The following is a 14,728-nucleotide window of genomic DNA, read 5'->3' as shown; positions in this document are numbered from 1 at the left end:
CAAATGAAATTATTAATAGTTATCTCTCAAATTGAGTTCCAAATACTTCTACAAAAGGGTATCTCAAATGATTGAAACATGTGTGCATCTCTACTTGTTGAAGGACTTTCAACTAAAACAAAAAATTAATATAATTGATTTGATAATAACCAAATTCATTTCACGTAAAATAATTTTTATTAATTATATATTTTGAGTAGGGGTTACTTACTTGGTGTTACATTCGTTAGCTTCCCTACACCACTAACTGTGTTACTTGTTCTCTAATAACAAATACTTGTAGAACTCACCATGCAAATGTAAGCTAGGAATTTGATCTTCCTAGGGATCTTCAAATCACATTCGTTTGGTTTCAAAAACTATATTTGAATCCATTTTATCTAAATCAGGATATTTTATTATTGCTAACAATCAGATAAACATTTACTGACATAAAGATAAAGGATAAAGACATACTGACAATGATGACAATTGACAAATTATAATGACACTCAGACTCAGTGATATAGAAGAAATCTTAACTCCAGGTGCATGGCGACATCTCAAAAAACGTATCATTATTAAAAATGACATTTAGTTTAGTATGACCTTGAGATACCTGCGTGAAACATCTAAAGAGAGTTAAGTGATCTGTGATGATAATCACATAAATGTTTAAAAAGAACTTTCTCTGATTGCCCTACCCCTACGATCGTTTACCTGCTACGATTTCTCGGTACTGAAAAGAGAATTATTTCATAGATGAGGGTGAATTATTTGTTCACGATTTAGTGGGGCATCCCAGTACGAACCACACAGGAAAATCCACCTTTGCGTGGAGCCATCACAATGAGAGTTTATTTTAACAATAAATATGTTTAATAGTATTATCCTTTTTTCTACAATTAGAAAAGATTAAACAACACAATAATTTTACAAATACATTCACATTATTTGTTAGGTTCAACAAACAGCTGTCAGGGGTTAGTTGAGAAATATTGAGAAATAAGAAATAATACATGAAACATGGCGGATCGTACATGCGCAAAGAAATTTGGATCGTGAAATAGTCGATGCTTTCGCTTCTTGTTGGATGGTGTATTCTTTGGCTCCACGCAAAGGTGGATTTTCCTGTGTGGTTCGTACTGGGATGCCCCACTAAATCGTGAACAAATAATTCACCCTCATCTATGAAATAATTCTCTTTTCAGTACCGAGAAATCGTAGCAGGTAAACGATCGTAGGGGTAGGGCAATCAGAGAAAGTTCTTTTTAAACATTTATGTGATTATCATCACAGATCACTTAACTCTCTTTAGATGTTTCACGCAGGTATCTCAAGGTCATACTAAACTAAATGTCATTTTTAATAATGATACGTTTTTTGAGATGTCGCCATGCACCTGGAGTTAAGATTTCTTCTATATCACTGAGTCTGAGTGTCATTATAATTTGTCAATTGTCATCATTGTCAGTATGTCTTTATCCTTTATCTTTATGTCAGTAAATGTTTATCTGATTGTTAGCAATAATAAAATATCCTGATTTAGATAAAATGGATTCAAATATAGTTTTTGAAACCAAACGAATGTGATTTGAAGATCCCTAGGAAGATAAAATTCCTAGCTTACATTTGCATGGTGAGTTCTACAAGTATTTGTTATTAGAGAACAAGTAACACAGTTAGTGGTGTAGGGAAGCTAACGAATGTAACACCAAGTAAGTAACCCCTACTCAAAATATATAATTAATAAAAATTATTTTACGTGAAATGAATTTGGTTATTATCAAATCAATTATATTAATTTTTTGTTTTAGTTGAAAGTCCTTCAACAAGTAGAGATGCACACATGTTTCAATCATTTGAGATACCCTTTTGTAGAAGTATTTGGAACTCAATTTGAGAGATAACTATTAATAATTTCATTTGTAAAGATACGATTTGTAAAAAAGTATATACAAAGTGGTTTTGCTGGTATTAAATAAATAAATAAAAATACGTTGTCATGTCTTATTTTTTCCCAAATGGTATTTTGTATATTTGAAATTAAAAATAATTTGTATATTTTAAAACCAAATTATTTTTTTTTTCAACTATACAAATATTTTAACCTAACATTTTCTTCCCACCAAAATTACATTTTGAAATTCCCGCTTGTATTAGTTCCGATACAAGCGGCATGGAGCTCTGTTTTTCATATTTAACCAAAGCGTTATCGTGAAACATCTAGAGGAGGTAGGTGATCTGTGATTATCATTTTCATTCATTTTCAAACATTTATGTGATTCCATATACGTACCTATCTATTAAAATTATTTATTCCCAGATTTTTAATAAAAACAATTTAAACATAGCTATTTAGTGTTTAATTTAATTTGCAATATTATAAATTTAGTGTAGGGTTCTAGAAATAAAGGTCATTTTGAATTTATGCAAGGCAGGTCCACAACATCAATTTTTATTTTATGACGGCTGAGGGAAAAACTTACGAGTGGAAGAGAAAGACTTGCACATAGTGTTTATTAATCTTGGGAAGGCATATAGCAAAGTTACCAGAAACCTAATGGTACTAAGTAGGAAAGGAGTGCCGGCTGAATATGTGAGAGTGGTATAAGAGATGTATCAGAAGGTAACAATTAGAGAGAGCGAATGCAGCTGAAACTGGAGAATTTTGTGTGAAAGCAGAGCTTCACTAGGGTTAGGTTAAGTTCCGTATTGAATCCGTAGTTATTAATAACTAGAACTAGCGAATAATTAGAAAAGATAATGTTAGGAATCAGTATATACGAAAAAATTGGGTGTGGATCCTATTGGAAACAAAATAAGAAACAGGTTAAGGTGGCTAGATGCTAGATCTGATGTCTTCTTTCTTTTATATAGGCAATACTGCCTGTTTTTCTTCAACGTTGCATTTCATTCTGTCCCTAAATTGTCATTTTACAGCTTTTCCTTGGGCGTCCTATACTTCTTCTGCCTAACGGTGACTTGTCCCTTACTATCCTTGATTCAAACATCCTGCTTATATGTTTAATCCACTCTTCTTTACCCAGGTATTTATATTGTCCACCCCACATATGCGGCTGATTTCCTCACTTCTTACCCTGTCCTGTAGTACTTTTCCAGCAATCCTTCTTAAGATCTTCATTTGGTTGGTCTCCAGATATTTTTGTGTTTTGCTTGTATCTGGTCTTGTTTCGGCCTTATAAGTCATAACTGGCCTAATAACTGACTTATATTGGGCCTTTGTTTTGCACTCTTACGTGTTTGTTTTTCCAAATTGTGCCGTTTAGGCATCGGCCGTTCTACTGGCTTTAATTATTTGTTTTTTTACCTCTTCTTCGATATTGTTTTCAGCTGGTAGATTAATTCCCAAGTATTAGATGCTATATTTGATGAGATAATTGTTATATATCCAGGCGAGTTGAATTTGGTACAGTACAACCAGAGTTTCGAGAAACCTCAGATGTACAGAAAGAAATCGAAGGTGAATAAAGTCATTCTAGCCTCCGCCGCAGAGTTTCCTCGTGCAGCGAGAATATGGTGGTGTTGGAGGTCAATAGACATTCAAAGAAATTTCTCAAAAGGAAACAAAAAAATGATCAATCTAAGACAAAGTTAATAGAAAATTTGAAAGTATAATTCTGTCCTAAGTAAAAAGGTCTTGGGTCAAAAATATCTATTTTTCAAGTTTTTAGTACGAAAAAAAGTAATAGAAATCGATAGAAATTTTAATCTCTATTTTGAAATTAACTATTAAATTAAACTAAGCATCAAAAATCCATCACGTTTACATAAGTTTACAAAACTTAGTCAAAATCGATATTTTTAACTTAAAACCTTTTTACTTATCAGTACAAAATTGATATATGGGTTATATTAAATTTTACAGAAAAAAATACAATTCATATTAATAGATCAACTTAAAAACACTATAGTTTTAATTATTACTTTGTTTCTCAGTGTAACTCAAATTTCCTACAGTTTTGAACGAATTCCTCATTACTTTTGTTAGTGTAGTGAGAAGTATTACCCCTACCATTCTCCGACCGATATTTCTGTCCCCTGAATATCAAAGGAGCCGACAGATGCTTTCGCTTCTTGTTGGATGGAGTATTCTTTGGTGGAGCCATCACAATGAGAGTTTATTTTAACAATAAATATGTTTAATAGTATTATCCTTTTTTCTACAATTAGAAAAGATTAAACAACACAATAATTTTACAAATACATTCACATTATTTGTTAGGTTCAACAAACAGCTGTCAGGGGTTAGTTGAGAAATATTGAGAAATAAGAAATAATACATGAAACATGGCGGATCGTACATGCGCAAAGAAATTTGGATCGTGAAATAGTCGATGCTTTCGCTTCTTGTTGGATGGTGTATTCTTTGTCCCTACACTTAACACCATTACTGTAAATTACTATTCCATACCTACAAGAGACCATCCTGTAGTTGTTACCCCCTCCCCTTCGGATCATTTTGGTTACAACGTTGGATATGTCAAAAATTATTGTGTAATTAAAATCAATGTTGCCAATGTTATTCTTTTATCTGACTACTTATTACAGAATAATTTTTAATCCACTGGATTTTCTGTTTTACCATTTTAAAAATTTTCGTTTATAGATAGAAATCTCGTAAATTACCTACTATTATTATATTGTAGGTACGTATTTTGTATTATTGTAAGTGTTAAATCTAAATATTTCATTATTTGGATTTTTTTATTTATTTTTAAGTAAAAAAACACTTTTAAATATTATTTCATTAAAACGCAACAACTACCTAACTCTAGGTACTAGAAAAATAAATAATAAATAAATCAATACAAAAAACTACAACTACATTAAGAGCTCAGGCGCAAAATTTCTGGTCAATGGTTTCTCGAGTCCTGAGAAAACTAATAAGTATATTTGAAAAATTTAAACGCAGAATACAATATTACCGAGGGCTGAAAGTCCCTGAAGACTTCTATAATGTTTATTGTAATAAGTTACAGGGGTGAAAAAAAAAAGACAAAATTTAGTGTGATTTGTAATTTCAAATATCTCATTCAAAAAAACCTTTTTGTTTATTCTAAGGAAATTTTGGGCCTCGGTAATAATGTAATCTTTCATTTTGCGTTTAAATTTTTCAAAAATATTTAAGTATTAGCTTTCTCAGGATTCGAAAAAAAAATGAATGCGTTTAAAAATTATTGGTCCGAAATTTTGCTCCTACGCTCTTTTAGCAACTAAAAATTTATTACAAATAAAACAGTAAAAACATAACTGACAGTCTTGAAACATTAAAAACCTAAACATGTACGTAATCCACAACACACAAAGAAACATAATATAATAAAGTGCAAAATTCTTATTTTTATTTTGCCATTTACATTGTAACTTTTTTTTTGAAGGTGTAAATTTTACACAGCCAGCCAGTATTACCGACACCATCTTTTGTCGCCAATAAAGCCCTAATTGTAGATGTATTTAAGAGGTTTCTTTTATCTGTTTTTATATTGAATGCAATACTGAAAACCCTTTCTACACTAGCGTTTGAAAATGGTAGAACGAATAGCAATGAAAATACTTTTTTTAAATTAGAAAACAAAAATATATTGATACATTTTTGGCAAAGTAACGTAAGTGAGTTTGTTTTTGGCGTAAATCATGTTTTTCCATTAAATTAACGCTATTATTGTTTAGAAGGTACTGCCAAAGTGTAGTAAGCCTAGAATTACTTTAAACATAATATGTATAGGCTTACTACACTTTGGCAGTACCTTCTGAACAATAATAGCGTTAGTTTAATTGAAAAACATGATTTTCAAAAATGTCACTTACGTTACTTTGCCAAAAATGTATCGATATATTAGCTTCAATTTTTTATTAATTTTGCCATTTATCCATTATAAAAAAATATTTTCACAAACCAAAACTTATTTCAACAGACGTTTGCTTAAACACTGCACTGCACTACATAAAATAAAAATAAAACTGTCGGACAGCAGAATCCCTGTTTTTGAAATTTAAATTGGATCAGTATTCCTTAAGTGGAAACAAAACAATTCACACAGGTCTCTTTTGTCCCTTCTTATCTTAGATAATTAAATACCATGAAAAGTATCGGATGTAACATTCATCCAATATATAGGCAATTTATAGAAATTTGGGTGGAACCAAAGAAAATTAATGTGTTATTGGGAATATATGAATGAGAAGCGGATTTTTTAAGTTTTTTTTAGTCTGTTGTAGTAGATTGGTAGATACACTGAAAATATACGCAAATATCCGATTTATTTAAAGATACGGAGAAGATACTACAATTTTCAAAAATATACACAAATCGGATAATTATCCGCCGATTGGCAACACTGTACACAAGGGCAGGTATACATCAAAATTGGTTTGTAGTCATGTTTTGTATACATTTTGTAGTTTGAATTTCTCCGATATCTTTAAAAACAAAGAAAATGAATGGTTTTATTCTTTAACATGTGCTTGAACTGAAACAATGCTAAATTAACAATAAAAATAACAACAGTAAACAAAACTTTAAAAACAAAAGAAATATAACAAATTAATATCACATGTCATGTTCTTCCTCTAATTCTAATCGCCTAGGCATGCTGGATATTAAGCAGGCTGTTTGATTTTGATCTATTTAGTTTAAGATAGCAATAACCATAGTTTCTATATCTTGCAGGGAAGCAGGAAGGGGCTGACGAAGACTTATTGTCTACGGACAATATCCTAAAGTGATCAATATGATTTATTTTGAGACTGTGAGAGGGCCAATTCAATATCTGAATATCTATCTCACTTAAATATATAGTAATGACACTAAATCCTGTCAAGGAAATTCCACCCCAAAACATCACAGAGCCTCCATTAAACAATCTCGTCTCTCTTATCTTGTGCTGTGCATATAACTCACCTGGTTGACAAATAACTCTTAAGTTTCGATCAAGAACTGTTTACGTTATGTGCCTTTCTGTTTGCCAAATTTTTTAAATGTTGTTATTTTTTATTGTTAATTTAGTATTGTTTCAGTTCAAATACATGCTAAAGAATAAAACCGTCTATTTTCTTTATTTTTAAAGATATTAGGTTGATTCAGAAAACGAAATGTTTAGAAAACAGACTACATCACAATTTTGATGTATACCCACCCTTGTACCTTGTCCTCCACAGAGGGCGTGTCAAACTTAACATATGAAAAACATTACTTTTCTTCCACGGTATAAGCTCAAAAAAGAAGTTTGAGTACACATTTGAACAACAGTGTAAATAATATCAAAGAAAAATCTAAAATAATAAAAAAAATTACCTGGATCTATTAATTTTTTTACGAGAATATCAACTTTTAAAGTGAGCATAATGTTGGGTGATGCAAAACTTTTGCGGTTAAGTTTATATACAACAAACAGTCCAATGGAAATATATACCTAATAAAAATCAGTCAAAACTCATCATTATACCGGTCAATATTCATAATATGCTGATAATTCTCCATAAAAACATATTATTAATGCTGATCATTGACCATAATTTCTTACCAACATAAGATAAATAAAACAAAACTTAAGATTTAATTCACCACAACAGAATCTTTGGGTGTGAAATAGCAAATGTCAGTCAAACTACAGGTAAAGGTTAGTTAACCCCTAGGGTTAACTACTTACTGATTGTGAAACTGGCTGTTATAGCTGTATACAAACCTATTGTCAGATTCCGGCTCCAGTGAGAAAGAAATGTTGTTGTTTATCATTCTACCTACTGACAGCAGATAATGTAGCTTTTACTGAAGATGACTTGATGACTTATGTATAGAATGTGGAGTGTGTGACGACGCAGATCATTGTGTATTCCATTGCAATGTTTTCCATGATAAACAACAAGACATGAGAACAAAACTAGGTGAGACAACACCAGAGACTATAATGAATGTAGCCATGCAAAGCAAAGAAAATTTCAAAGTGGTAGTAAACATAATAACAGAGATAATAAAAAAAGGAAACGCGAGAGAGAACGAGACAAGATGGGAGATGAGATAGTGACAGAAAACATTATTAAGGATATTTTATCCCTTATTTTACCTATACATCTTTTATCTATACAATTTTATCTATACACTGTTTTATGAATACTCTATTTTATTTCTAGAACAAATAAAAGAATAACTACTCCTCACAGTCGACTCCACCGACATGGAGTAGAGATAGGGTCAGCAGCGGGGCCTCCGAAGTAACGTTTGCTAAAAATACATACCAGGTGTCCACGGCTGGAATGAGGGGGTTTTAGTGGGTAGGCAGTTACCTTTTCACGATTGATTCGCTCGGATTCATGAGTGTCTGAATTGGGCAAGCGGACTGAATCCCACACACCATGGTAGAGGGCAAACACCAGCTTCTTGAGGTACTGCGGTCTACTCTGACGGTTTTATGAAGATTTCCTCCTCCCACAAAAAAAAAAAGATAACGTAGCCCCTGAATAATTATTTTAAACTGTTTGTCCTTTGTCTAGTGTATGTTATTTGTATAATTTTAAAGTAAATGACTGTAACATTCTGGTATGTGCTGAATAGCTTCCTTTTATGATGAAGTAAGTTTATAACATAAATTTTTTACTATACATCAGCTTCGAGCTCTTGTCGAAGTTTTTCCACTTTTTCTATCACTACAATAGTTTATTTCAGATGCCCCTAAAGATGCTCTGAGAACGAAAGTACTTGGGCAAGATTTAACACCTTGGCTGTGTAACGAGTCAAATAGACCTCATATTATACTAAGTGTTAGCTGCATCGACTGTGTTGTAACGCACTGTGGCAAAGCTCACTACGGGACATATATTCCTCGCAACACACTCAACGTAAGTTTATAAATATCCCTAAACGCAACCAAGGTGTTAATAAATAACTGTGCTCAACATCTGCCTTTTATTTGTAAAATTCATATATTAGAGCATTCAACTGTATCTTATTGCAGTAGCGGATCTACGGGGAGGGAAAATGGGGAAATTTCTCCACTAACAAGGTCCAAAGTTAAAGAAAACAATTGTTGAAACATAAAAATATATTAGCTGACATGAAACTTAAGCCACAGACAGACAAATTCAACCCAATAAACATGCTAGTTAGGAAAATTAAATAAACTTAATGCATATAAGTTACAGTAGACTCCCTCTATAACGAGAACTGAAATGGTAGATTAATTACCTCTTTATAAGCTGATCTCCTTATATCAGACAACAATAATATTGTGCATAAGTACATATGAATATGTACTTTTCTAAGAAATTAACTTCCTCTAGTCAAGCCATTCCGAACAATATAAGATGCTAAATATTGTTTGAATGGTGCTTTTAAAAAATAGTCAGTAGATAAACAGAAAGAAGTTGACAGCCGGTGGAGTGTATTACATCACTGGCCTCGATAAGTACACAGATTTTTGGCATTTCTGTATACAGGTAGCTGGTATTTATAGCCTTATTTATAGTCATCACCTCGCCAAAAACAGGTAAATCAACATGTTTTTTTATCTCATGTTTTCTCGTTACCTATAACCAAATATGCCTCATTATACAGGGTGAGTCATGAGGAACTGTACATACTCCTACCTCGTATAGAGGCTCCTATGGGGAATAACAAATTACCATTAAAAAGTGTCTGCTCCCATTGTTTAATAATATACAGGGCGAGTTTTGTATTTTGACCGAAATTTGTATTAGTCATAATTTTTGAACGGTCAGATCGATGTGTCTCTTATTTTGGCCAATCGTTACACTATTACCACCTAATCAACTAATTTATTCAAACTAGAAAAAAATCAGGTCCGGCTTTAAAAAAATTAGTTCGTTTGGGTCTTAGAAAAAATTTCAACCTGTATACGCTTTTTGAAAACTCTAATATGAATTTTACAAATTAGACAAATAGGCAATTAAAATAGCATATTTATTTTTTTCCGCACACGATTACTTAATTTTTTATAAAAAAATCAAATTTCACTATGAATTAAAAGTTTGGTAAAGTGAACCATAGATTTAAAAAAATTTACTTTTATTAGAAAAATTAATTTTTTTTTAACAAATATTTAATTTATGTTACCAACCAATCAACTGATTTATTCAAACTAGAGAAAAATTAGGTCCGGATTTAAAAAATTAGTTCGTTTTGGTCTTAGAAAAAATTTCACCCTGTATGCGCTTTTTGAAAACTCTAATATGAATTTTACAAATAAGACAAGTAGGCTATTAAAATGGCATATTTATTTTTTCCCCACACGATTACTTAATTTTTTATTAAAAAATCAAATTTGTCAAAATCGGAATTTTAACCGAAAAATGAAAAAAAAAATGAACTCACGGTTTAACTCGCTACAACTCTGTTCCATTTTAATATTTTTTTTTCTGAAATTTTTACAGCACACACCTCTTACCATTGTGAAGACTATGAAAATTGTTGTAGACTTTCAGTCTTCTTCTTGTAAAAGTTGCAAACTTGTAAATGGCAAAATTTAGGTGGACAAATTTAAAATTTATCAATTTGATCACGTCTATGTTAAACTATAGAGTCCAAAAGAAGTGTTATGGGAAGTTTTAGATCTAGACGTGTTATAGAAAAAAAAAAAAAATGGTAAAACTTTTAATTTTAAGAAAAACATTGTTTTTGTAAATTAATTTTTGTAAAAAAAGTTAATTTTTTTAAATCTATGCAAAAACTTTGCCAAACTTTTTATGCAGTCAAATTTGATTTTTTAATAAAAAAATAAGTAATCGTGTGGGGAAAAATAAATAAGCCATTTTAATTGCCTATTTGTCTTATTTGTAAAATTCATATTAGAGTTTTCAAAAAACGTATACAAGGTGAAATTTTTTCTAAGACCCAAACAAACTAATTTTTTAAATCCGGGCCTCAATTTTTTCTAGTTTGAATAAATCAGTTGATTGGGTGATAACATAAATTAAATATTTGTTCAAAAAAAATTCATTTTTGTAATAAAAGTTATTTTTTTAAATCTATGGTTCACTTTACCAAACTTTTAATTATTCATAGTCAAATTTCATTTTTTTTTATAAAAAATTAAGTAATCGTTTGGGGAAAAAAATAAATATGCCAATTTAATTGCCTATTTGTCTAATTTGTAAAAATCATATTAGAGTTTTCAAAAAGCGTATACAGGGTGAAATTTTTTCTAAGACCAAAACGAACTTATTTTTTTAAATCCGGGCCTGATTTTTTTCTTGTTTGAATAAATCAGTTGATTGGTGGTAACATAAATTAAATATTTGTTCAAAAAAAAATTAATTTTGGTAATAAAAGTTAATTTTGTTAAATCTATGGTTCACTCGAGGGTTCACTTTACCAAACTTTTAATTCATAATCAAATTTGATTTTTTTTATAAAAAATTAAGCAATCGTGTGAGGAAAAAAATAAATATGTTATTTTAATTACCTATTTGTCTAATTTGTAAAATTCATATTACAGTTTTCAAAAAGCTTATACAGGGTGAAATTTTTTCTAACCAAACGAACTCATTTTTTTAAAGCCGGACCTGAATTTTTTCTAGTTTGAATAAATCAGTTGATTAGGTGGCAACAGTGTAACGATTGGCCAAAATAAGAGACACATCGATCTGACTGTTTAAAAATTATGACGAATACAAATTTCTGTCAAAATGCGAAACTCGCCCTGTATATTATTAAACAATGGGAGCAGACACTTTTTAATGGTCATTTGTTATTCCCCATAGGGACCTCTATATGAGGTAGGAGTATGTACAGTTCCTCATGACTCACCCTGTAGAGGGTTATACTGCCCTGCTAAGTAAAAACGTCCTAACTAGCAAAGACTTTTGAGAAAAAGCCATATTTGTACTTAATACTGTGCCATCCTCATTTTGAAAAGCAGACTGTTGCTTTTTTGCACATAGGTAGTTCATTAGGATTAAAATTTTTTTTCATTTACCGGCAATCACTAAAACAATCCCAAGTTTGACATTTGATAGATAGGACTTTTTAACTAAGTGTTAATAATGTAGAGGTTATCTAGAACTATTAATTTTTCAGATAGGACTTTTTGGTTTAAATATGAATGACAATTAAAATTTTACAGTTCTGCTAATAGTATGCGGTCTACTTTGCGGGTGCGATCTACCTTAAGGATTTGCACAAAATAATGAAATGCAAGAAAACTCTTATAGAAAAAATATTTATTCACAAGTAATAAACATTACCGAGCAAAATAAATGTATAAGGAAATGAAAGTACCAGACTATTTTATTTGACAAGAGAAGTTGATATTTGCACATACCCTGGAAAGGAAAGAAATTAAATTTTCATAAAGTTTATTGTATATTCCTGAATAGTAGTAATTATGATAGTAGTACTTAGCAATAAACATTTCGCCCACAAAGGTGTTTATTATTATTGTGTGTGAACCCTTCTGAGAAAAGATTATGGTGATTAACCCACATGTATACAGTACTGACAAAAACAATCTTTATAAAATGAATTAATTGCATAAGTCAACAGAATTATTATTTTAATTTTACAATTTAATACTTTGTCATACCAATTTATTATTTTAGTTGGGAATAAGCCAAATTACATTATTATTACTAAGTATTAATTTGTAAAATTAAAATAATAATTCTTTGCAATCTCTATCTATGTGATGTATAAATATTTTTTTGTCAGTATTGTAATATAATACCACTGATACACCGCATCCCTTGGTAGACCACAAGCTATAATAGAAACGTGACGGTAGACAGCATACCATAGGAGCATACATTTTCCCATTAGATAAGTTTATTAAAAAAGAGGCAAAACGGTTACGTATTTTATATTTCAATAAATCAACAAAAATTATCACATCCAATTATTTTTCAAATATCTATATGAGAAGTGATCCAATCGGGTATTCATATGACTTACAGTAATTTCCCACTATTTTTTATAGTCATATTATTATACCTTCGTATAAGCACTAGGTCTATATTAATTTCACCCGTTGAATGATTTCAACATGACTTACTTAGCCAAAAAGTCCTATCTTCACAATTTTTGATGCAGATAGGACGCTTAAACTACGTAGTTAGCATATAGGACGTTTATTCTAAGCACAACGGCTGTTAGTTGTAGAAAGGACAAACAAATTTACGCTTTTGTACGATTTAAGGTGGCAAAAAGGACTTTCTGACTAAGCAATACGATGCAAAATGTCTAATAGTAGTGGAATATAACCTTATCACGAAAAAATGAAAATTGTAGATTGGATGCTTTTACTAAGCACAGCAGTATAGTTCAATAGGAATTTCATGAGACACCTAATATATCTCTTTATAAGCGAAACCTCGTAATACCTGTGTTCGTAATAGAGAGAGTATACTGTATTATTTATGTCTTTTATGTAAGTAGTTTGGGCTTATCCTTTTTATGTCTTTTGGTTGGTGTTTCATTGAAAGTTCCCCCTAAGGTAAATTTCCCTTCCCAAGGCGAATGTCTAGATCCGCCACTGTCTTATTGAAATAAAAATATATTAATAATACTTACAATCACTTCTCATTCCACAAGCAAGGCATTTCTGTAGTCTGCAATATTGACACCTATTCCTATGATGTTTGGTAACCTCACAATTCTGGTTACCTCTGCATTGATATCCTAATTGTTTACGAATTGACCTCTTGAAGAATCCCTTACAACCTTCACAGGAAATAGCCCCATAGTGCCTCCCTGATGCCCTGTCTCCACAAACAACACACAGTTCCACAGTTAAACAGATATTCGAATTATTTCTATTCTTGTCACCTAACATTTCTGTTTTAATAGTCGGTTCCATATCCATGGTTTATAACAATATTAACATCAGAAATGTGTTTACAACTGTAGCATAATATTTTGTATTAGGACACTCACATATTTCTTTAGATTGGCTAGTTTGTTTTCATAAAGTGCATAAATTGTTATTTGACCTTTCAATAACAGAACAGAACGATACCACTGACTACACTCCCTATTTACTGAACAAGGTTCATGACCTTACACCTGCCACTCACAATTCTCTAGGTAAATAAATGAGTTTGAGTTTCGTTTCAGAAGACTGGTCTAGCACTAGCACTATCCATTTGACCTTTTGCTAGGCGGGAAATTTGAACTTATTTGCACCCACACAATAGTAAACACTATCTGGTTATAGCATCATTTATTGACTATTTCAATGAGAACTTATCAGTTTTTCTGTATATATCTAATAAATGATATATTATTTAATTATTAAATCGGTAAATATGTTATATGTACCAGCATGAAAGAAAGGTACTATTGATACATAAAAGTAAAGGAAATAGAAGAATATATTCCCACCAAAATACAGAATTATATCTTAATTGTATCAGCAGAAATATTTTTGGTAAGAATTATAATTATTATTGTTTTGATTTTATAGAATGATGTTTGAATATAAACATAATAGATAATAAAATATAAAATATCATTGCCCCATCTATTGGGGAAATAGGGAATTGTTAGTTGGATTTAAAGATTTCTTTGAATTTTGACAATCAGCCCGTTATAGGGCAACCAACAATACAGATTATGTACCTATTAATACACTGCACGACAAAATTAACGCATAATGTCAAAAATCCCGGTAAATCAAATAATTTGAATGTTCCGATTTTTATGATAATATACAGGGTGTCTGCGTAACTTGGAACCATATGGGAAACTTTTTTAATATCAATTTTACGAAAAAAAGTC

At 30.8% G+C, this 14,728-nt stretch overlaps 1 protein-coding gene across 2 annotated transcripts in view; it reads right to left on the bottom strand.

Annotated features, from left to right (window-relative positions):
* The window catches only part of LOC114325133 (nuclear receptor subfamily 2 group C member 1), a 49,314-nt gene extending 35,110 nt beyond the window's left edge, over window positions 1–14,204 (bottom strand). Inside the window, exon 1 of one of the 2 annotated variants that reach the window (XM_028273079.2) lies at window positions 13,523–14,204. In XM_028273079.2, coding sequence (XP_028128880.1) covers window positions 13,523–13,814 — 292 coding nt within the window. In that variant the 5' untranslated portion in view covers window positions 13,815–14,204. The remainder of the gene's footprint in view (window positions 1–13,522) is intronic. The other variant, XM_028273078.2, reaches the window with a different exon arrangement.
* Between the last annotated feature and the right edge of the window lie 524 nt (window positions 14,205–14,728).

This window comes from Diabrotica virgifera, chromosome 10, assembly GCF_917563875.1.
Source record: "Diabrotica virgifera virgifera chromosome 10, PGI_DIABVI_V3a".
NCBI classification, from domain to species: Eukaryota; Metazoa; Arthropoda; class Insecta; order Coleoptera; family Chrysomelidae; genus Diabrotica; species Diabrotica virgifera.
This window is presented reverse-complemented; position numbering and strand designations above follow the sequence as displayed.